The following is a 24,018-nucleotide window of genomic DNA, read 5'->3' on the forward strand; positions in this document are numbered from 1 at the left end:
TTGAAAAGTGTTCAGCGTGCGCTGTTTACGCGAAGGGCTCAAGCTCCTGTTGGCGCAGTTCGTCGCAAATGACCGGGGCAGCCTCAGAAAGATAGTACTCAGTTTTTATTCTCGTTATGATTCGTATATTGCATCCGTATAAATGTAGAGTCTTTTAAAGGCCTAAATACAGTTCCACGTAGCGTGAACGCGTGCAAAAGTTACATCACGTTGGCGAGACCAACATCGTCTATAGTTCGACCGATGGTTCGACGCAATGGCGGACGCGGCGGCCAACGCGCTCCGACGCGCCCGGCGTCTACTAACGCGTTTACGTGCGTAGGCATTTCCCAGTACTAAAAGCTCTGACGTGACACGCGCTACTACGCTCCGCAAAGCGCTTGCGTGCTGCGTACGTATCGTCACAGCGCAGTACTGAAACTGTCCATTAACTCTGCCTAAAATATTGGTGTAATGTCGCGCAGTCAAAGGGGGGGGGGGGGGAAAGCAACTTTATTAGGGATGAAAAAAATGCTTACTCCTGCCATCTCTCATTGACAAAAGCATGTGCGGTTTTTAGTGTACTACAGGGAAGCTGTTTATGAGTAGGCGTCCGTGGATTTTCTTCTGCGCCAACAAAACCAATCATCATCAGCAATGCCTCGTACCCTCTAAGCAACCAAAGAATGCAATGGCTCATCCATTAAGTACAGGATGGCGAAGAGTTTGGAGTGGGGACGGTGTTTCGGCTACCTTCAACTCTTCGCCCCCTCGTTCTTTTATGTTACTTTTAAATACAGTTTTGCTTCTCTCCTCTCTCTCCCTGTCATCGTTGTTTTCCCCTTTCCCCTTCCCCCGGTGTAGGGTAGACAACCGGACGTTATGCAGGTTAACCTCCCTGCCTTCTGCTTTTCTCTTTCCTTCCTTTAAATACAGGGTGGCGAAGAGTTTACAGTGAACACGGAAATGCATATGCAAATTACAACACATAGTACAACATATGTATCACTCGCACAAATAACTGAAGATGCTGCACAGAATTTTAATGATTTAATGACTGATTTGCAAGCAGTACAGTAGGTATCATTTATGGATACTGAATATTTTGCTAGCAAACAATAGAACAAAAGAGAGAACGTAGCTGTTTTTTACTCCAACTGGCTCTTTTTTTATATGTATTTTGTGTTGTTTGAACACTGCATGCCAAACTTTGATACGTACTAGTTGCATAAGTTATAAAAGTTGCATGAAGTAGGCTGAAGAGCTCTATTTTTTCTACCAATCTTGCAAGACCTTGAAGCAAAAAATGTGATCCAATACACTCAACTTTTAAAAAAAATGTTAGCCACATCCGCGCGTGTATTGCAATACATTTGCCCAGAGTGCAAGCGTGAAAAATGTTATATGGGAAATATGAATTGTTCATAGAATACTGATTACTGAAAATGCTGGTGAATGATTCCCACCGAATGCGTAATGTCCGTTCTTCAACCAATAAATTCTAACTTAAGTGCTTGAAGTAGCGCTTCATGCTTCAAAAAACACCACGAACAGCTGAGATATAAAATGACATGAGCTGCCGCGCAGAACAGATTACAGCTCCAGCTTTTCTTTTTTCCTTCTCAGTGACAAAAGGTCGGGTAAGGCATCGACGGGGGCGTTTCTACAGTCCAACTGTTTACACCGTTCAGCGCCGGTTGAAACCGAAAGTGCTACTGCTACCATCTCTTGTTTCACGAATAGGGTTCCAGCCAAAAACAGTGACATGGGCATCCGGGAAGAAGACACATGACACACGGCTTCTGGTGGTAATGCCCAGTCTGTTGATTTTTCCTACGATGTGCATCCAACCAGCAGAGACTAACACTTTTCATCTACGTACTCCCAGTCAAACAAGCAATAACAAGGCAAGAATGGACTGATGGGTAGAATACGTATGGTATGAATCACACACGGCTACGCTTCTTAGTTCTTTTTTTTCTTGTTTCTGAACGAGTTGGATATCTCGATGGCCAGCTCGATGAGGTTGGTCTTCTTCGGTCCAGTGCTGGGCGGCAGTTTGGGCAGCGTGTGGCAGTCGGCTGAACCCCGGGTGTAGGGTCCGCACACGAGACTCAGCACTTGCCCGAAGATGCGTTCCATCACGTTTGCCACGTACTCCTTGGCCGGAGAGTTAGGATCGCAGTCGTCTAGGGCCCGCTCTACGCATTCCAAAGAGTTATGGTATGCGCTGAAAAAGAAAGGAAGAAACTTGAGTGAAACTCTGCTGTGTCCCAACAAAGATAGAAAAATAGTGCAGAAGTCGTCTCGCAATGACTGTGCCACGAATCTATGCGGTTCTTGTTTGAATTGCGCTGAAGTAGACAATTAAAAAACAACATAAAAGTCGAGGCTGTGTGTGGGAACGCACAGCAAACGGGAAATATATCCCCACAAAGACAATTAAGTACAAGACGAACGAAATGAACTAGGCGCTTATGAGAAGCTTGAAAGATCACTATAACTAGCATTAAGAAGTGTCGCAGGGTCATGGCATACACGGTGGAGACATAATGAAATGTCGCCAGCGAGGTTGGGCGCTGGAGCTCTGAGCAGGCAGCTGCCGGGAACAGCGGTGTGTCGCGTCGGGCTGGATGAAGTCAGGCCACGGCCGGATGCCCTTCCGGCTTTCGCCAACCGTAGGCTATCGGAAGGAGCATACATGAGGTGTGTTTGCCCGGGTGGGAGCCTGCAGCGACCTTTGGCCACGAACTCGGCACGCCTCTACTCCCGTGCCCTGGACACCGTCTTGCAGGAGACACTTCCCCCCACCACACGCGACGGCATATTCCCCTATCGGAGAATATGCCGTCGCGTGGCGACAGCTTCAAATTAAATAATTTCCCTGCCTCTTTTATCGTCACCTCTTCCACCCCACGCAATATGCCTCATTCTGTCTCTACTGTGGAGCAAAGACCACCGTATATCATTGCACCTGAGAGTGCTCACACCCTCCGGGTTACTCCCCTATTCCTTCACCTTCCTGCTGGGAGACTGCTGACCAGCTTAGACCCGCAAGAGCAGCGATGGCTGATCCGGCGGGCACGCAGAGTGGCGTGAGCAAATGGGACCCTGAACTAAGGGCCCCATTCTATCTATCCTATCCATTCTATCTATCCATCCTATCTCATTACAAATGTTTTCTCTCTATGTCTCGCCACGCCTGCCACGCTCACCGTCTTCCTCCAAACTCGGACTCTGTTCCACCGAAGAGGCTGCTCATTGACTTAGCTTCTCCTAAAGCCTATTAATGTTCATGTTGTCACGGTTCACACGCAGCAGGAACTGGGAAAACAGGGCGAGACCCTTTACACTGGCAAACTGAAAGCGTGTAGACAGGCACCTCGGGACGATGCACTCTCTCGAGGGAGGCAAATGCCGCATACAATATGTGGCACGTAGAGAAAAACGAAGATCTCGCGCATTGCAGAAGAGAAGACGAGGTCCCTGCGCGATCGTTTTCCAGTTTGCCTGCAATTAAAGTGTCCTCCCCTGTTTTCCCAGTTCCAGCTGCTTGTGAGTCGTGACAATATTATCGTGGAGCGGGGTATTTTGCTGAGGCGGTTGAGGACATCGTATGCTTCTTTATGCAGATGGCCGTTCGCGTAGGTTCGACATGTTGATTGACAACCTGTGGGAATATGCACTTCCTCATCCTGTCTCGATGCCGAGGCGGTGAGGGCAATGGCGGCCCCTTCTGTTGCGATGACGTGCGTACAAACGAAGGCGCTTGCTAGTTCCTCGTGTCGGTGACGCTGGTTACCATGCCCTCCCCATTCAGGTATTTGGTCGCATGTGTCCAGCGAGCAGTGGAGAGAGTTCCGCATCCTCTTTCTATTGCTTTGGCTCGCACTTTTACTCCTGCCCAACTCATATAACGGGTGCATGTTGCGCCTGGTAGGGGCCACCGTTATTGACGGAAAGCTTTAGAAGTTCATGGGTCGAAAAGTCTGATGTTCGGCACAATGCATCAATATTTTTAGGGAGTCGAGCCCTCGATCTTTGGTGGTAGTCGAACCGACGACCTGTGGTTTTATTTAAGGCGAATATAATTAAGACCAATGACCTCGGATGGATGTTGAACCCTCGAGCTTTGGTGGGGTTGGAACCGACGGCTCTTGGTGTTAGGGCGAATCAGGCCGTCGATTTCTTTATCAGAAAGCTTGAAGCCGAGGCGAAGAAGAAGGGGTAGCGAGACCTGTGATATTAATTAGGACAAAATTGTTTAAGGCACAGCTAATTAAGATAAAGTTAATTAAGGCACTAGAACCCTCGACCTTTGGTGGGAGTCGAACCCACTTGAAGATATGGGCGAACCTCGGTCATATATCTCCCAGTTGGATTACAATGGACAACATGAAGGTTCAGAGTCGAACCCACTATCTTTGGCGTTAATTAAGGCGAAGTTAATCAAGATACAGTTAACTGAGGTAGCGTAAATTAAGGTACTCGAACCCACGGCCTTTGATGGGAGAAAACAAGTACTAGGAAGTAAGAACGCATTCGAATGAGAATGTAATGCAATGTAATGTAATGTATGTCTCCCGAGCGCGCAGGCTTTCGCAGGCGGAGATGGTGGTCGTTTTCTCAAATTTGAACTCGTCCTTAGCGCAATTTTCATGAGTGTTTTGTCTCGTTGTCGTCGTTTTGCTAGATTTGAGCTTCGGTTCCACACTGCGCACACTCTTCACTTGCGTGAGGTTGTGATCAAACAGCAGTCTATCAGGCACCTTGCATCTGTGGCCGCACTCACGGTCGAGGAATTCTCTTGAGCTGTCCATCGGTACCTTCCCTGGGAGGAATCTCTTTGCGTCGACCTTTCTGCTCGTCCTCCTACTCTCGAAGTTGGGGTTTTGCTTGCCTCTGCTGGCGCTTGACATGGGTTGCCTTGTCTTGAGAATGGTGAATGGCTTGCCTCCACCGGCGCTTGGCTTGCACTTCCCGTTCTCGATCCTCGGCGGTAGCGCCTTCCCTCCCCTGGCGTTTTGGTTGCGGATCTCGCGCTCGAAGCTGGGGATTTGCACGACGTCGGCGCTGCCGCTCGCGCCGAGCAGAATCCATGGGGCGAAAGGGCGCGCGTTGGCGAAACACCTGCTCCTATACCCCTCTCCTCCTCCCTCCTATGGCATATCCCCCATAGCGGCTTTATGCCATTAGATCGCCCGTGAGTGATAAAATCTTGCGCTATCTCCACACAAGTCAGGATCTGCGAGACAGCCTACTTTTGGAGCTCCAACTTCTACAGGCCCGGGCATCTGCGAGAACCTGCGGCAGATCACGATTTCGCACTACGGCATCACTGTGGCTGCGCCTCGCTCACACCCTACGCTGCCGGTGCTTCGTGGTACATCTCACCCGGATTGCGTGAACCCTACACTACCAACGATGACATCATCTGCGTAGTTTGTCTGGGCTTTACCATTGAACCTTAATTTCAATCATGCTTCGCACTAGGAGGGGGGGGGCTGTAACGGCGTGACTATCGACTCCAAAACAGGCAAAGAAGAAGATGAGCTCACGAGCAGGTAGCGTGACAAAGGAGCACGCTAGCGCGCGCGACCTGAGTGGTAGCGGTAGCTGCCGCTCACGGGATCTCGTGGCACCGTGACTGACCCGCCTAAATGATGATGACAAAATGTATTTATTAAAGGATAGCGCGAAGGCCTATAATGGGGAATAGGAAGAGGAGGGGGGAGGCGTATTCAGAGCCGTCCTAGGAGCTGCGCGTCCTTGGCGAAAGCCAAGAGCGAGTCCAGAATGGCCCTGTCAGAATCCATCGATCCAGTTGCCGGTCTAATCCACTCCTCGTAGGACGACACTCGCACCGCCCTCAGGTGGTGGTCCCGCTGTTGAGCGTGTCGCTGGCACTCCCAAAACAGATGGGCTGCGGATGGCCGCGTAGCCATGTCGCAGTCAGGGCACCTGTGTGGCGTATGGAGCGCTTCTTGGTCCGCGGAGGCTGTGGGATGGCCGGGTTCCTGCAATGGAAGGGAGTTGGGAGACGGAGATGGAGGGCGTCTTTCCCGGCGTGGCCGGTACTGTCGCCACCGTTCCAGCACATCCGGTGTGAGGACGAAGCCGGAACGGAGCCTATGCAACAGCACCTGCCCCGACCTGGGAAGACCCGCTGGAAGTGGGTCTGGGTCTGAGGGCACACTCGCACGGAGTTCCCTCTTGCGTCGGTTGGCTGCTGCTCTCAGAGCTCTGTCAGGGTCATACGGGGCTCCATTTTTCGTGTTGCCTGTGCTGGTTGTGAGGGCTTCTGAAGGATCCCGGGAGACGACGCGGTTGGAAAGAAGGGCGCGCGCCGCCTCGTGGGCTCTCTCATTTCCCTCGATGCCCTGGTGACCAGGGATCCAATGAAGTGTTGCAGTGACCCCGTGGGCTTCCGCGCGCTTGAAGGCCTGCTTGACGAGGAGTACTTCCGACGGTGATGTGTGGCGCGACTTGCAGGCATGCAGCGCATACTGAGAGTCGGTGTATATATCGATGTGTTTGCTTGCGTGGTGCTTGAAACTCTATCTAATGCCCAGACTATTGCGCGGAGTTCAAGTTCCGTTGGGTCGTCAGCATCAGCAGTTGTAAATGTAGAATGTGTCTCACAAGAACCCACTACGTGGTAGGCGACTGCTCCCTCGTTGGTGCGTGGGTCGAAAGCTGCGTCAGTGTACACTTGTTCATGGCTTGGCGGTGCGTCTGCCAATGTCTGCACATGACGCGCAGCGAATGCTGCCCGGCGGTGCGCATGTTGGGTACCTATGTTTCGGGGCGTTGGTGTAGTGTCGACGACAGCAATGTCATCCCACGGTGAGATGTCGGATGGCAGTTGTGGCAATGTTGATATATCCTTTCCCATGTAGGCCAGTAGAGTCCTGCCTTGTCTGGTGTGCTTCAGGCGTTCCTCGTGTCCTGCCTTCGATGCTTCGATGGTTGCACGGAGGGTAGGCAACTTCGCATAGCGATGTAGCTCCTCGACACGTGTGTGTTTCGGGAGCCCTGTGATAACACGGAGAGCTGATCTGTGGAGTACCTCTAGCTGTGTCCAGTGCCGAGCAAGCAGGTCATAACAGCGCGCTCCGTATATCGCTCGGGATGTCAGCAAAGCACTAACAAGCTTTCGGCATACGTCGGTACCAGCAGCGCCCATGCGGAAACAGATTCGTTGTATGAGGTGCAGAGTGTTGTGCCATGTCCGACGAAGGTCTGCGAGCCACGCATCCGCTGTGCCTGTGCGGTCAATAGGTATCCCGAGAACGCGCACTGATTTTTCTGCTCGCTGCAGCGTTTTGCCTGCGAGAGTGAGCGTGAGCGCTGCTTCGTCCTGCGTTGAACCTCGGATCACCACATAGGCTGTCTTCTCTGGAGATGGCCGCATGCCAGTTTGTGGCAGGTAGTCGTCAATAACGTCAAGTGCCGCCTGCAGGGTCTCCTGCTGCTCATCAATTGGTCGTGATGCGGTCCATAACGTGATGTCATCTGCGTAAATTGTGAAGCCCAGTTCGGAAATAGCCTCCAGTCGCTCAGCCAGGCCTATCATAGTCAAATTAAAGAGGAGGGGTGATAGTATGGAGCCTTGTGGGACTCCCACTATGTTTGGGTAAACGTTCCCGACGTCTCCGTCGACCCGTATGGAAAAAGTGCAATCTTGAAGGAAGGAACGCACAAAGTTGAGGGGGCGGCCCGTGATTCCGTGCCTCTCAGCTGCCTCGATGATTGCCTCATGCGTCACAGTGTCAAAAGCTTTACGGAGGTCCACCGCCACCGTTATAAACAATTCTTGCTGAATTGTAGGTAAGTTTTTACACGTAACATATTGTTATCGCCTACGCTAGCCGCCTCCTCACAGCAGCGGAGAACAACTATTCGATTACAGATCGTGAATGTATGGCTCTCGTCTGGGTGGTTTCCAAATTCAGCCCGTACTTGTGTGGCACGCACTTCTCTGTAATCATGGACCACTATGCACTTTGCGGGCTTTCCTCACTCAAGGATCCTACCGGCCGGCTTGGTCGCTGGGCTCTGCGGCTGCAAGAATCTTCCTATGCATTAGTGTACAAATCGGGCCGATTGCATCAAGACGCAGACTGTTTATCACGCTATCCAGTGGATGAACCACCCGCCGACCCTGACACCGATGCCGACGCTTGCGTTTTCTCCGTTTCTCAGCTGCTACACCTTGCGGACGGGCAACGCCGTGATGCCACTTTGCGCACCATCATTGATGGCTTGGAATCTTCGTTTTCTGATTCGTACATTCACCTGTTTGTTCTCCGGGATGGTGTATCATACCGCCACAATGTACGCCCCGACGGTCCTGTTCTACTTCTCGTCATTCCTAAGCACCTCTGGTCAGCTGTTTTCCAAGAACTTCACGATTTACCAACGGCAGGTCACCTTGGCGTCTCCCGCACCTACGACCGGATTCGCCCACACTTCGTTTGGCCAGGCCCTGCCCGCTCCGTCCGGAAATATGTGAGAAAGGCCAGCGCCGAAAAACACCATCGACGCTCCCTGGCGGGTGCCTTCAACCACTCGACATTCCTTCGGAGGCGTTCTTTCGCGTTGGCTTGGACTTACTTGGCCCTTTCCCTCTATCCACGTCTGGCAACAAGTGGGTCGCTGTGACGACAGATTGCGATACGCGCTACGCCATGGCCAGAGTTCTTCCAACGAGCTGCGCCACACATGTCACCAATTTTCTTTTACGCGACGTGATTCTGCAGCATGGCGCTCCACGCCAACTGCTCACTGACCGTGGTCGGACATTTCTTTGTAAAGCCATCGCCGACATCCTGCAGTCCTACTCAACCAAGCACAAATTGACAACGTCTGATCATCCACAGACTAATGGTCTCACGGAGCCTCTGAATTGTACCATAACAGACATGCTTGCAAAGTATGTCTCGTCCGACGATACTGATTGGGACCTTGCCCTACCCTATGTCACTTTTGCATATAATTCTTTGCGTCACGACACTGCCGGTTATTCCCCGTTCTTTCTGTTGTTCGGCCGAGAACCTGCATTGCCGCTGGACGCCTCCCTTCCATCCGCCGCAGCAGAGACCAGCGAGTATGCACTTGATGCCATCACCAGGGCAGCCCAAGCCCGCGAAATTGCCCGCGCTCGCCTCCTGACCTCGCAAAGAAGCAACGGCGTTTGTACGATCGCCAACGCAGAGATGTCCTCTTTTTTCCTAGAGCTCTGGTACTCCTGTGGTCCCCGACTCGTCACGTTGGCCTGTCAGAAAAACTGTCTCGGTACACAGGCCCGTATCGAGTGCTGCGTGCCGTAACTCCAGTTACGCACGAAATCACTCCAGTGCCTCATCTGCCCAGAATTCCACTGACGTTGTGCATGTCGGAAGCCTCAAACCATATTGCTATCCTGTTATCACCGATATTTAGACTCACCGGGACGGACGGTGCATCTGCCACCGGGGATAATGATACATGCATATTGCGTGTTTCTTGTGGACGATGCACGCGGGCGCCCCGCCGAAGACGACGAACGCTCTCTGCCTCTCGAGCTGTCGGCAGAACTGGCCAGCGCTGGATTATCCTTTGTAAATATACTTTGTAAATAGTCTTCTGTCCTTAATCCTTCGTTCGCGTAACGATATTGTAACGCTTCAGTAGACCGAAAGCATCAAAGCGGGGTGAACTGTGGGCGATAATACGTATTGTTCCCTGTACGTTGTCGTCACCGGGTGCTGCAATTTTCGAAGAGTTGTTCTGCCGCTTTTAGTGAGGTTGATGCGTGTGATTTGATCATATCGGTGTGCTTCATTTTGCTCGTCTAAGGCGTTGTGGATGACCAGGGATAGAAGTTTCGTTGTGTCCGTGCCTGGAGGAAGGCCGAGGGCTTGTTTGCACGATTTCCGTAAACTTACGTTTATTTGGGCGTTTTCTGCTGATGCTAGGTTGAGGTAAAGTTTTTCTGGCGTAACCCTACTGACCGTTATGGCCCTGAGTCAAGCGTAGTAGGTCTTCTTCCTTCGTGCTATGTCTGCGACTGGGGACTCTGCTCATCATGCGAACTACACTGTAGGTACTTTGTCTTTGTACGTTTATAGTGTGGTTATTGCGACCATTATCCTGCATGTGAAATTGAAAGCCTGTGTATGGAACTACGACCACACTCTCTGACCAAAAGGACCCATATGTTACCTACCATAGTCATATGCGGATATGTCGCATTAAATGGGAACATCTGGGTTCTCACATATGAACCCACGTGATAATATAGTATTGTGGATACAGCGTACATGGGGCAAATGGGTTTTGGCAATAGAAGAAGTGTTTCCCGAAGAGGCAATGACAAGGAATGGATCTGCTACGCATTAATCAACGACGGGCCTTCGTCCGGCTTCGGCCTTTTCTAACTGAACCGCTCGATAGCAGTGATATCGTTACGGCGCAAATATGGACCATGGTGTATGAATTAGGAGCAAGGATTAACGGAGAATGTCTCAGCAACGTTCTGCTTACTGGTGACGTTGCCCTTTTGGGGAACGATGCAGACAACTCATAAGGAGAGTTTGAAGACCTTAACCGACTAAAGTCTAAGGATAGGTTTGAACATGAGTATGGTTTGAAAATCTCTCAGGTCTCTTCGCAGACGTTGAGGGGCCCTAAGAATACGATCGATGCCGAGGAGAAGTATTAAATGCTTGGGTTTTCGACTAGGGGCTAAACTTCGCGCATTGGTGCTTTGGCCATTCGTATCCAACCGAAGAAACTGCTGAAGCTGCGGCTTCCTTTCCTTAATACGTCGTCAACTTAACCGGCCTCTTCAGACTTCATTTGGAAGTGTTTTTTCTTTTTCTTATAGCTCCTCTCGTTGCGGAAACGGCTGAAATTTAGCGCTGCTTCTTTCTTGCGCCGTTGTTAACACTGTTGGCTGTTCTGAACTTCTATACGAGGTGTATTCTGTGACCCGTGCCCACAGCAGAAACTGCGGGCCGTTCTGTCGTGAGTTTTGTTTTTTCATCAGTCGACTTCTCGCGCAAGTTCGCGAAAGTGCTTTATTATCACAACACTTCTACATTAGCTCATGTTATCTCGAATTATTGTCGCATCATTAAATATTCTACGCTTTCTGAAGAATCCGGCGATAAAACGGTCGCCAACATTTCGAGGCATGCGTAACGAACAAACCATTCCCTCGTCCCTCAACTGCTCGAGCACAGGTTTGCGAATCCCAGGACAAGAGAAGCTGACCTACCAGCAGGCGTAGTGAATGGTCCTTCCAGCTGGTGCATCGATGCTCTCGCCCATGCCGTCGCGAAGCACGCCGAAGCATTTGTTCAACCCAGTTCCCGCGGCGTTCATGCACGCGATGCTGCTCTTGTACACTGCGAATGCAGAAGAGAGAGAGAGAGAGAGAGAGATCATTAGAGTGTCGATTGCCTTCCTCGGGACACGTTCAGGCGTGCGCAGCCAGTCGCAACACCCCCTCCCCCTCCCCCACACATATCCTAACCCCTCATCCCTGCTAGGCTCAAAGGTCACGTGACTCGCAGAAAAAAAAATTGCATATCCACTGCACAAACTGATGGATAACTGTGTGCGTGTTAGACCTCCCGCGTGGTCTCTCCACACTGCGAGGCGGTGCTGCCAGCGCTGCACTGACACCGGCGGCAACGAGTCTTCACTCGCCGCGGTAGCGCATGTGGCTCTGGCGTTGCGCTGTTGAGTTCGAGGGCTAGATTCAGGTGGCGGCTAAAGGCGAAAACGCGCGTGTGCTTAGGTTTTAGATGCGCACTATGCAAATCCAGTTGGTCGTGGTTTTGTCTTCTAAAACTCTAGAAGTGATCTTTAAAGTTCAGCGGGTGGTAACCAACGACAAAGAGCAACAGCTTTACGGGCATCCGCGAACCCACGTCTCTCTCAGTGAACTACAGAATCACGTTCCCGCGCATCCTACGAAAAGTATACTTGTACCCCGGTTCAATATGGTGTTCACGGCGTGCTTATTCGAATAATTTTTTTCGTTATGCTGTCGTGAGTTACCGGCAAAGCACGTGCGAATATGTGGAACAGACGACGACGTCGTTCGGCGAAACGGAGACGTGTGGCGAGAAGCAAGTGAAGCGCGAGAAAAAAAAATTGAGTCACTTTAGCATACGCTAAAGAGGGTAAAAGCGAAAGCAGGCGTGCTTCAGTTTCCTCATCTGTACCAGTGTCGCTAGCGAGCGCCGACTACTGTGAATGGTCGTAGGACTAAATCATGCTTCTGAGATTACTTTCACGAGTGCTTCATCACGAAATCGAAGAACGCCGAATGCCGACCATATATAAGCCAGCTGAAATGTGCGTACATGGTGCTATATTATCGCCAATTTGCGGTGCAAAGTAGATGAAATTGCAATATGAAGCGGGACATTGCCACTTTGGGAAACTTCAACGCCATGACCAGAAGAGAAGCCGGCTACCAGCTCCATTCCTTCGTGACTCCCCTGGAACCGCCGCTCCACCGGTAAGAAAAGCGATGCGGCGGCTTTCGCATGAAGGAGGCACTGTCTGCAGCCACTGCACGTATATACAGTCGGACTCACTGTCGTGTCGTTCGGTGCCTTCGGTGCAGGCAGCCTCGAAGTCGTCGCCCGCTGCCTCCATGGCAACCAGCGCCACCGCGCGCGGTACATTGTCCAGGCAACTCTCAGAGAAGTCGATCGTGCAGGCGATCTGCTTGGCGAACAACCTGGAACCGGGACAGAGATTGCGGCGATTTAGTGAATTATGTAACCGGACTAGCTCGCGCAAACGCGCCGGGAGAGCCCACGATACTTTTGACAACGTAAGTTATCGGTCCTGCAGCCAGAAAGGCAGCCTCGACCAAGTGCGAGAACAATCATGAGAACCATAGAAGAACCACTGGGTAAGACGCGCACACAATCACTTGCGCAGGCTGATCATTGTTTGTACAAATGCCACGGGGAAGCAATAAACTTCTCACTTCAACTTCATGCTGAGTCCGGATTCATAAAACGCTCTTACACTAGACTTGTTCTTAAGAAGAAGTTCCAGTCAATCCTGATGCAGGGCATATTATTAGCGAAGGCAACCAGCCATCACAAAAAAAAGCACTTACGAACAAAACGATTTGTAAATTTGGCCCTTAGTTCCTGCTGCGCTTGCGTGGCCATCGCAGCACCATGCGTCAGGGGACATAAAACCCGTTCTCTATTGACGCAGCGTGGTAACAGGCTCCTATTGATTTATTGCCCTTGCTGCAAATAGACATATTGGAAACTATATTTTTTAGCCTATTCTACACAATTATTCAATTGTTAATGTTGAAAAAATATGATGACATCGGGCAGTATTACAGCATTCAGGCAATTAAAGAAGAAGTGTTGAGAAACGTGCGACAACAGCCAACTGAATATGTAGCGTGCTTTTATTCATCGTTAGGAGTAGATTTTAAAATCGTCTCTGGCATGTAACGCTATTCTACTTGCGAAACTGGAGTACGCTCAAAGGTGGACATAAATTCCCAAAGATATCGGAATTCGTGATCGATTAGTTACTATAGCTTAGCTAACTCACTTATACAATAACTATTTACAGCAGAGTGCAATTTACAATGGTCTACCCTGTGAGCTTGCACGTTCGCGGGACGAAGTGTGTGCAGGACACGAATTTCAAGACAGGAGTTTCCAAAGCGTCCGTCAAGATGCACTACTGTTTCTGACACTTTTGAGCTTTAACCGCGGCTTTAATACCTTTTTTGTCGAAATACGTTTTTATTAAAAATAGTGGAAAAACCGTGAATTTTTTCCGTTGTTTAGAGATGGCTTATCTCATAACTGGCGCTAAAATTATCACAAGTTCTGAGTAAAATTTTGTTAATTAGTCGAGTGAGTATTTTTGATTAACTGTGCAAGTAATATCCGTCTCTTCGAGTCATCCGACCCATTGAGTAGATGATGCTTTTTATGCCGCAGAAGACGATTCGGTGGGAAGGACGCGAGGCCGGTTTGAGCAGCCATCTTGCATATGCAGCGTTGCCCCAGTTTACCTTTTAAATACACCTACTCTTCAGTTTTTCTGTCCAGTGGTATTTTTGCCTGTTTCAACTAAGCGTTGAATGCACAAATCACCTCCGAAATTTAGATTGCTGTTATGCCACTGTAAAGCATACACAGTGTCGACAAGGTCGCGGTTCATGCAAATTGCATCTTGCGAAGCTTCGAAATACCAAGGACTATTTCAATCAGTACGTTGAACACACTTCGATCATGGCCCGTGTTTGGAGTTGTTGGGCGTTCCTCGGGCTAGCGCACGTGCGTGTGTTTGGCTCGGGCATTTTCTTTCTCTTTCGATTATTTGTGCCACACAACAAATATTTGAGAGTAGCCGAGCAACCATCTAGCTATGCTGACGTCTCCAGCTGGAATAAAAATAGTCTTTCTCTCGCTTAATTGGTTTGCCTCATAATACATCGGAAATAACCCCAAGTTGCTTTTGGTGCTAGTTTACAGCTGCAGTTAGCAATGGTCGGATAATATGGCTGCATAATATTGTCCCGTTTGGGAAGACCGGAAAACCGGCTTGTGAATAACAGTCACGCTTTCTGCTATATTTCTTGTTGAATGGGTCCTAACAGGCACAGCAACCTTTCATGAATTCATTGCATGGAGCTATGGCACGCCGGTGTATGCAAGAACCACTGCGTGAGTTAGTTCTGTTGTCATCGATATCATTCGCGCCCATTTCTTCTTTCCGCAATAGCGGTGAATAACTTCAGAACTCAGAAGTTCAAGTTGGCCTCTTGTGTTGCAAATATATAGAAGTCCCACAGTTCAAGTTGGCCTCTTGTTGTTGCAAATATTTTGTTGACGTTACGTAATTCGCTTGGATGAATGAACACCTACAAATGCAGGAGAGTAGCGACTTGGAATGGTTGGTGACGAATTTAGGAAAACAGAAACATGAAAGCTCAAGAACCCCGTGCACAGGTATGCCGTAAGGAAGCACAGAAGCAGCACTACGAGTTTGTTTGATTTATTCAGTGGTTTTTAGGTATTTTGATCCCTGCAATAAGTCTATGTTGTTTTGAGTCAGCGCTTTGTGTGTGTCCTCTTAAATGTCCTGCGTTTTCGCACTGTTATATTTTCTTTTCGGAAACAATGCTAATTGAAGCTTCGTACGCTAAACATCTCAGCACTCGGCACTGGCAGATAGTTTTTCTCATGCGGCTTGCGGTTGTAAATGAAACGTCGCCAGTCCTAGTTGGAATGGTCCCCAATTTTGAGAACAGACATGGTCTCTGTTCCCCTTCTGTTGTACAGGCGCCAGCTTCACCAGCGTCTGTAGGTCCTTACAGGCTAGACAGCGGCCCTCTTTGTGAATGTGGAGTTCCAGGGCCCTGGCCTTGACAGACGCCTACACCTCAGGCTTTAGAAGTCCCACAGTTCGCTATTCAGTAGGGCATTGACAAATTTCGCTAGGATAATTTGCGATTTAATTCGGTTAGAAACGACGTTGTCACGGCGCCAGCCAATCGGAAGGGGGAAAAATAGACTGATAATGATGATGATAAAACAGCGCATGGGAATACACTTGACGTAGAATAGCAATAAAAACAATTCGACGCGTGGCATTGAGTTGTACACCGAATTTAATTAACCATTTCATGAAAGCTTCGCAAAGATTCCACCATGGAAGTTGGATCTGCATTATTTTCTTTTTCTCTCTCGCTATCTCCATCCTTAAAGCTACGAGTGCCAGCGAAAGGTTCCCGCTCTTAGGCGACCGTATTGTGCTGCCTCTGGCTCGGGGTGGCATTTACAAAGGCCTGCTCGTTCCACATTGGAATTGGGTTACGTCCATGTGCGACTCTTGTGGAACCACAGAAACGATTGAACATATCCTATGTATCTGTCTCCAATACGACGTCGAGCGTAAAGCTCTCAGGACAGCAGCGAACCAACTGGACTCTAGACCACGTTCGGTAATGAAGATCCTTGAATCATGGCCGTACGCGTCGATGGTACAGAAAGTCACGAAAGCGCTGTTAAAATACCTCAACCCGACAGGTCTTGGCAAGCGTGTGTAGGCTCAGTGCGAACCTTCAAACGTGCGCGAAACTGTACTCTCTCCCTCTCCTTTCTCTCTTCATCCTCGTACCCCTTCCCCCAGCGCAGAGTTGCAAACCGGACAACCTCCCTGCCTTTCCTGTCTTCTATTTCTCTCTCTCTAGCTGGGTGTCTGTTCCGTCCAATTCATTTTGGTTCTTTATTCTTTTGCACTACTTGCATCATGTCGAACGGGACGAAACCTCGACTCACTCGCAGTTTGCCTGGAACTGGTCCTCCTGGGGCTCCGGCAGGTACGTGGTGTTGCTGTACACGAGGTAGTCTTCACCGCAGGCATGCAGTTGAGATATCTTGCAGCCGGGCTTGAGCTGCGCCCGACACACGCCTGCAGTACACAGTGCGTGAAGGGAGAAAAACGGCATCCGTTACATTTTAGTTACGTGCAGCAGACATCCAACGCTATAGACACGTGGTTATTACGTCGCCTCGTACGAAAGTATGCATTCAACGAGGGGAGGGAAAGAGATAAGTAGAAGGCATGAAGGTTAACCAGAATAACGTCCGGTTGGCTACCCTACACCGGGGAATGGGAAAGGGGGAAACAAAGATAACAGGAACGTCTACAAAATAAACTTGCACATAAGCCGGTATACAAGTTGACATGTTTTTTGAAAGTAGGACTGTTATAGTTTTGTGAATAACTAATTTCCAGGAGGAGGAACTTTATTATTGCAGAAACCGTAGCGCGGTTTATTCCTGGGTGGTTCCCTCTGACAGGGCTCCACTGGCGATCGCGGCTCGCCGGGCCTGGTCGAGGGTCTCCAGTCGGCTCCCCAGGTCCAGTTTGGAGAGTCTCGCCTCCCAAGACCACGTAGTGAGTGTGTGTGTTGTGACTCGTGGCGAAATTGCGTCGCCCGGATGGTCGGTGCATTCGTGTGTTATGTGCGCCAGTGTCGCTGTGTGTTTGCTACACCAGAGACATGTCCGGGACGTATAACTGTCTGGGGAGATTGCGTGTAGACGAGACAAGTGTGGGTATGTGTTAGTTTGCAGGCGGCGCCAGTCCCTTGCCTGGAGTTTATTGGGAGCTTTGAGTGGGTGAGCGTATTGTGTTCTTCCGAGACGTTGGTCCTGTAGTATTTGTTGACTTGTCGTTAATAACTCGTGGGTCGCTCGTCGGTCTGTCGGGGGCTGAAGAACGGTGTGGTCTGCCGCTCGGCTAGTGAGACCTCGAGCTGCGCAGTCCGCCTCTTCGTTTCCCCGCAGGCCTTCGTGCCGGGGCACCAGACGATACCGTGGGTCCATTCTAGTGAGCGACCCAGGATTTGAATGGCTTGTATAGGGAGTGTTCAATTCATGTATAAACGACACGCCGCTTGTGAGTCCGTAAGGACGCGGGCGGACCTTCCCTCGCTCTCGGCGTCGCGAAGTTCGAGAGCGATCGCTGCTGCTTCTGCTGCTGAGCTGCATGTGATGCGGATGGAGGCAGAGGCTACCAGATTCCCCTTATTGACAACGGCGAGTGTGTATTTGGGCCCGCATCGTGGCGACGAGGGATACGGGCTAGCGTCCGTGTAGTATGTATCTGGGTCTCTGAAGCAGCGTTTGTGCAACATGCGGGCACGCGCTGCTCTTCTCTCTTGGTTGCGGGTGGGGTGCATGTTCTTGGGGATATGGTCTACTACAATGTTCTCTCTAATGTGGTTAGTCAAGAGTTGTGTTTCTTCTTTGCAGTACTGAGGTGTCAGCTGGTACCCTAGCCGTTGAAGATGGTGTTTTCCCTGTTGAGTCTTGTTGAGGCGCTCCCTCTGCGCCATGAGCGCGGCACTTGCTAGCTCCTCAAAGGTGGTGTATACGCCTAGTTCTAGTAATTTCTTTGTGCTTGTGCTTGACGGTAGCTGTAAGGCCGTTTTGTACGCCGTTCTTATAAGAGTGTCCATGCGCTCTATCTCGCTTTTGCGCTTGACTTGATACGAGAGTGCGTACGTGACACGGCTGATGACGAGGGCTTGTACCAGTCTTAAGGTTTCATCTCTGTGAAACCATCTTTGCTGCGCGCTACTCTGGCGACCTTTGGCCTGTCCAATGGCGGACAGGCCGCCATTGGAATCTGAACCTGGCAACGTTTAACGTTAGAACGCTATCTAGTGAGGCGAGTCTAGCAGTGTTATTGGAGGAATTAGAGGGTAGTAAATGGGATATAATAGGGCTCAGTGAGGTTAGGAGGACAAAAGAAGCATATACAGTGCTAAAAAGCGGGCATGTACTGTGTTACCGGGGCTTAGCGGAGAGACGAGAACTAGGAGTCGGATTCCTGATTAATAAGGAAATAGCTGGTAACATACAGGAATTCTATAGCATTAACGAGAGGGTGGCAGGTCTTGTTGTGAAACTTAATAAGAGGTACAAATTGAAGGTGGTACAAGTCTATGCCCCTACATGCAGTCATGATGACCAGGAAGTCGAAAGCTTTTATGAAGACGTGGAATCGGCGATGGGTAAAGTCAAAACAAAATACACTATACTGATGGGCGACTTCAATGCCAGGGTAGGCAAGAAGCAGGCTGGAGACAAGTCAGTGGGGGAATATGGCATAGGCTCTAGGAATAGCAGAGGAGAATTATTAGTAGAGTTTGCAGAACAGAATAATATGCGGATAATGAACACCTTTTTCCGCAAGCGGGTTAGTCGAAAGTGGACGTGGAGGAGCCCGAATGGTGAGACTAGAAATGAAATCGACTTCATACTCTGCGCGAACCCTGGCATCATACAAGATGTAGACGTACTCGGCAAGGTACGCTGCAGTGACCATAGGATGGTAAGAACTCGAATTAGCCTAGACTTGAGGAGGGAACGGAAGAAACTGGTACACAAGAAGCCAATCAATGAGTTAGCGGTAAGAGGGAAACTAGAGGAATTCCGGATCAAGCTACAGAACAGGTATTCGGCTTTAACTCAGGAAGAGGACCTTAGTGTTGAAGCAATGAACGACTATCTCATGGGAACCATTAAGGAGTGCGCAATAGAAGTCGGTGGTAACTCCGTTAGACAGGAAACCAGTAAGCTATCGCAGGAGACGAAAGATCTGATCAAGAAACGCCAATGTATGAAAGCCTCTAACCCTACAGCTAGAATAGAACTGGCAGAACTTTGTAAGTTAATCAACAAGCGTAAGACAGCGGACATCAGGAACTATAATATGGATAGAATTGAACAGGCTCTCAGGAACGGAGGCAGCCTAAAAACAGTGAAGAAGAAACTAGGAATAGGCAAAAATCAGATGTGTGCGTTAAGAGACAAAGCCGGCAATATCGTTACTAATATGGATGAGATAGTTCAAGTGGCTGAGGAGTTCTATAGAGATTTATACAGTACCAGTGGCACCCACGACGATAGTGGAAGAGAGAATAGCCTAGAGGAATTCGAAATCCCACAGGTAACGCCAGAAGAAGTAAAGAAAGCCTTAGGAGCTATGCAAAGGGGGAAGGCAGCTGGGGAGGATCAGGTAACAGCAGATTTGTTGAAGGATGGTGGTCAGATTGTTCTAGAGAAACTGGCCACCCTGTATACGCAATGCCTCATAACCTCGAGCGTACCGGAATCTTGGAAGAACGCTAACATAATCCTAATCCATAAGAAAGGGGACGCCAAAGACTTGAAAAATTATAGACCGATCAGCTTACTGTCCGTTGCCTACAAAGTATTTACTAAGGTAATCGCAAATAGAATCAGGAACACCTTAGACTTCTGTCAACCAAAGGACCAGGCAGGATTCCGTAAAGGCTACTCAACAATAGACCATATTCACACTATCAATCAAGTGATAGAGAAATGTGCAGAATATAACCAACCGTTATATATAGCTTTCATTGATTACGAGAAAGCGTTTGATTCAGTCGAAACCTCAGCAGTCATGGAGGCATTACGGAATCAGGGTGTAGATGAGCCATATGTAAAGATACTGGAAGATATCTATAGCGGCTCCACTGCCACCGTAGTCCTCCACAAAGAAAGCAACAAAATCCCTATAAAGAAAGGCGTCAGACAGGGAGATACGATATCTCCAATGCTATTCACAGCATGTTTACAGGAGGTATTCAGAGGCCTGGAGTGGGAAGAATTGGGGATAAAAGTTGATGGAGAATACCTTAGCAACTTGCGATTCGCTGATGATATTGCCTTGCTTAGTAACTCAGGAGACCAATTGCAATGCGTGCTCACTGACCTGGAGAGGCAAAGCAGAAGGGTGGGTCTGAAAATTAATCTGCAGAAAACTAAAGTAATGTTTAACAGGCTCGGAAGAGAACAGCAGTTTACGATAGGTAGCGAAGCACTGGAAGGGGTAAGGGACTACATCTACTTAGGGCAGGTAGTGACCACGGATCCGGATCATGAGACTGAAATAATCAGAAGAATAAGAATGGGCTGGGGTGCGTTTGGCAGGCATTCTCAAATCATGAACAGCAGGTTGCCACTATCCCTCAAAAGGAAAGTGTATAACAGCTGTGTGTTACCAGTACTCACATATGGGGCAGAAACCTGGAGACTTACGAAAAGGGTTCTGCTGAAATTGAGGACGACGCAACGAGCTATGGAAAGAAGAATGATGGGTGTGACGTTAAGGGATAAGAAAAGAGCAGATTGGGTGAGGCAACAAACGCGGGTAAACGACATCTTAGTTGAAATCAAGAAAAAGAAATGGGCATGGGCCGGCCATGTAATGAGGAGGGAAGATAACCGATGGTCACTAAGGGTTACGGACTGGATTCCAAGGGAAGGGATGCGTAGCAGGGGGCGGCAGAAAGTTAGGTGGGCAGATGACATTAAGACGTTTGCAGGGACAACATGGCCACAATTAGTACATGGCCGGGGTAGTTGGAGAAGTATGGGAGAGGCCTTTGCCCTGCAGTGGGCGTAACGAGGCTGATGATGACTCTGGCGATGAGTGATGCAATGAGTGATGAGCTGGGCACTTGCTGCTATCTTTGCAAGTGGTTTCGCGTGTAAGAAAGTTTGCTGCTTTTGAGGAGGGGGGGCACACACATAAAAATGCTCATTAAAATTTTCGTTTACACGAATTAGCGCTAAAAGAAAGCCATGCGAGTTACTCAGAGAAAAAAAAAAGCTTCGCGGTAGGAAAAAAGGAAAGAAACAATTGTTCGATTATCTAACTCAGCACCAATGCGTTTACGGGGCAGCCACTCTATCAATCGAGGTAGCCGAGAGATATAACAGATTATTCAAAGCGATTTATTCGCTTTGAAAGTGAATAGTTGAAGAGCTCGAAGCACGGGACCTTTGAATAAGCATACAATTGAATGTCGGAGTGTAACTCAGTCATTCATTTTTATACGAGTCATATTTTCTTTTCTTTCTTCTCTACTTTCTGCTTCTTCTCCCTTAAAATATTTCGTGATTCTCTCTTTCTCTTTCGGTAGGAGCAGGCTCGTACCATCGTTTCTTTTTGTCGATCGGCGAATCGGAAGGAACCACACCGAGATCCATGATCAAAAGCTACAAATTACGGACTATAGTACAGCTAGTTCTGTTTCACTTGAAAACTGAATGCGTGTTTTCCTGTTCATCTTCTGTATGGGAAGTTGCCAACATGACTCTTGTCGGCATTCAGATAGGAGCAAAGAGTAAGAATGCCAGTGTGCTCATGCTGCTGCGCATATCAAAGAACAAGATCGTCTAAGAATTAATCCAGACTACATCAACCTAGGGCTCCTCTTCAACAAAGATGCAAGTATGGCACGTATACACTGAGCCCTGTGCTTTGCTGAATCAAAATAATTTTTTTGAACTGGGAAAGGTAATTCTATATAAGCGACTTCAAATACTCGAACGCTGTGCGTCCTTTCATAAGCAAACTGTGACGGTCAATCAATAATACATCTAAAACAAAGAAAAAAAGAACTGTATGCGCTTACCCAGAAAACAAGCAGCGAAGACGTAGACTACACCACGTTCCCACATTGTCGCTTGACCACTTGCGTGCATCTGAAAACGGCGGTCGTATGTTATGGCGGCACAGAAAGCGTCGTTACCACAGTATGGTTCCAACAACGTCGACCTTGAACGCGGCGCTCTGTCAAAACCCTCTGCCAGAGGCGGAGAACTCGTTTGCTTCGTGTCTTCTGAAAGCGTAGGCAAGAAACCGTCTGCCGTCTTTAAAGAAAACACGGTGTGCGCTGCAGTACGTTACCTCACGGCGACCCCACCTGTTCGATCACATTACTTACTATCCTCCTCTCCTGTTTCGTCATTTTCTGTTTGCTAGCTCCTGCACATGCGCACACTCAAAGCTCAATCCCAGTCACGTACTCACCGATCCCGTGATTCACCTCGCCGACCGGGGCGAAATGGCGACGAACGACAGGAGCTGACAAAGAAATACGGTGGAAAGGAGAAATTTCTTGTACTCGGGTTGCGTACGCTCGCCAGACTATTGGAATAAAGCGCGCTACACTATAGATGTTCTAACGGCGTAGTCGCTGGCTGTACGCTACACCAAGTGTGGCTTAATTTTCACCTCTTGCCAGTCCCGAATAAAGCGAATGACGTGAGTGAATGTAAAAAAAAAATATAACAATGATGCGAAGAGGACCAACCAACCATTGCATTGCGCCGCGACGACGGCAGCAGCCGCATTTGGCGGAGCGCACGCAATCGTTCGTTGTTATTATTGTGAATACTACGCTCGAGTGCTCACCGGGCGGTACGGGTGCAACGCTGGGCGGAGAGGAAAAAACGAGAGAGGGTGCGACATGACGGCAAGATGACGTTTGTGACGTCACCGTGGAGATTGATGACTGGATTAAGATAAGAGCGAAAAGAAGAAGAAGAAAAAAATTTCCCGACCGGCCTTGTTTCTCCAGTACGGCGTTTCGTGTTGGACAGTGACTCGCGGCCAGCTCAGAACACGATGCTGTCGAAGCTATGAGGCAAGCGAACACTGTATACGCGTGTGTGCTCCGCCACTCGGCTTAGTTACGTGCAGCACGTTGTAAGCTGCAGTTGTGAATGAGCCATTTGGGTGAGAGCGAAGGGAGTCGTGCCAACTCTGAGTTGTTACACGCTGCCTCTGGATGGTATGCTCGATCAGTCGCTCTCGGTAAAGTCACTTTCGGATACATCGGTCACATCGGATAAGGCTGATGAGTTAATGTCACGGCTATCCACCACATTTGTTTCTACGTCGTGCGGTCATGTTCTGTAATATATCGACGCACAGGATGTCAGTTGCTCCAATGAGCCGCATCGCGCTGTACCTTAGTTCACAGAAAAGTGAAAGGGTTCATTAGAGTGACTGATTTAGAAGGCCGTTCATGATCCCTATCACAATCTTTCGCGCCATTTTGATCGGACACTTTAGATAGCGATGTCTCTTGAAGGCGGTACAAGTGTGTCGAAAGAGTCGTCGACCGGTGGCCCTGACGCATACAGCGCCGGTACGCTTCGTTAAGCTGCCGACTAGCCCGACAATAAGTCATGTTTGTGAAGCTTCCTTCGGTACTATGATGCAGGTAATTAAGCATGCAACGCACGCGCTTTGCAAGTGGAGATGAATGGTGCTGTCAGTGATCCTTTCCAGCAAAATGGAGACTCGTTCATCGTCCCGCACAGCTGCTGCGATGAGTTATAGAACGGTGACGTGCCGTATGCGTGCCTGTCCACACGACTTTTCCTTCAACTTAAACATTCCTGTAAACTCGAGTATTTCGTGCTATACCAGAGCCCGCTTAAGTGAAAAATTTTAGTACCGGGTAGATTTAACCTTAGATGAAAAAAAAAGAAAACATGCGGATCCCGCGCGCTGTGGGTATCGGTTAAGCGAAGCTCTTATTGGTGTTTGCGAAAAGCGTTGTACTTGCCAGCGGCCCTCTGAAATTACAGAGCTCACAAACAATAAACCACGGCTACGAAACGACGACGACGACTGCAGGACAACGAC

General features: G+C 49.2%; 1 protein-coding gene across 2 annotated transcripts; it reads right to left on the reverse strand.

The window, feature by feature from the left end:
- Nucleotides 1–1,016: 1,016 nt before the first annotated feature.
- On the reverse strand, nt 1,017–22,723 carry LOC142587043 (uncharacterized). Of its 2 annotated transcripts, none has more exons than XM_075697926.1 (6): nt 22,680–22,723; nt 21,995–22,064; nt 16,314–16,446; nt 12,576–12,721; nt 11,243–11,372; nt 1,017–2,209 (listed from the first exon to the last, which is right to left on the reverse strand). In XM_075697926.1, exons 1-6 carry the CDS (start codon nt 22,713–22,715, stop codon nt 1,945–1,947), a joined length of 780 nt encoding a protein of 259 aa, XP_075554041.1. In that variant the 5' UTR covers nt 22,716–22,723; the 3' UTR covers nt 1,017–1,944. The 2 variants fall into 2 exon arrangements, with proteins under 2 accessions (XP_075554041.1, XP_075554042.1); XM_075697927.1 differs by lacking the exon at nt 22,680–22,723 and adding an exon at nt 22,393–22,584.
- Nucleotides 22,724–24,018: the final 1,295 nt, after the last annotated feature.

Source organism: Dermacentor variabilis, chromosome 7 (assembly GCF_050947875.1).
Source record: "Dermacentor variabilis isolate Ectoservices chromosome 7, ASM5094787v1, whole genome shotgun sequence".
NCBI lineage: Eukaryota > Metazoa > Arthropoda > Arachnida > Ixodida > Ixodidae > Dermacentor > Dermacentor variabilis.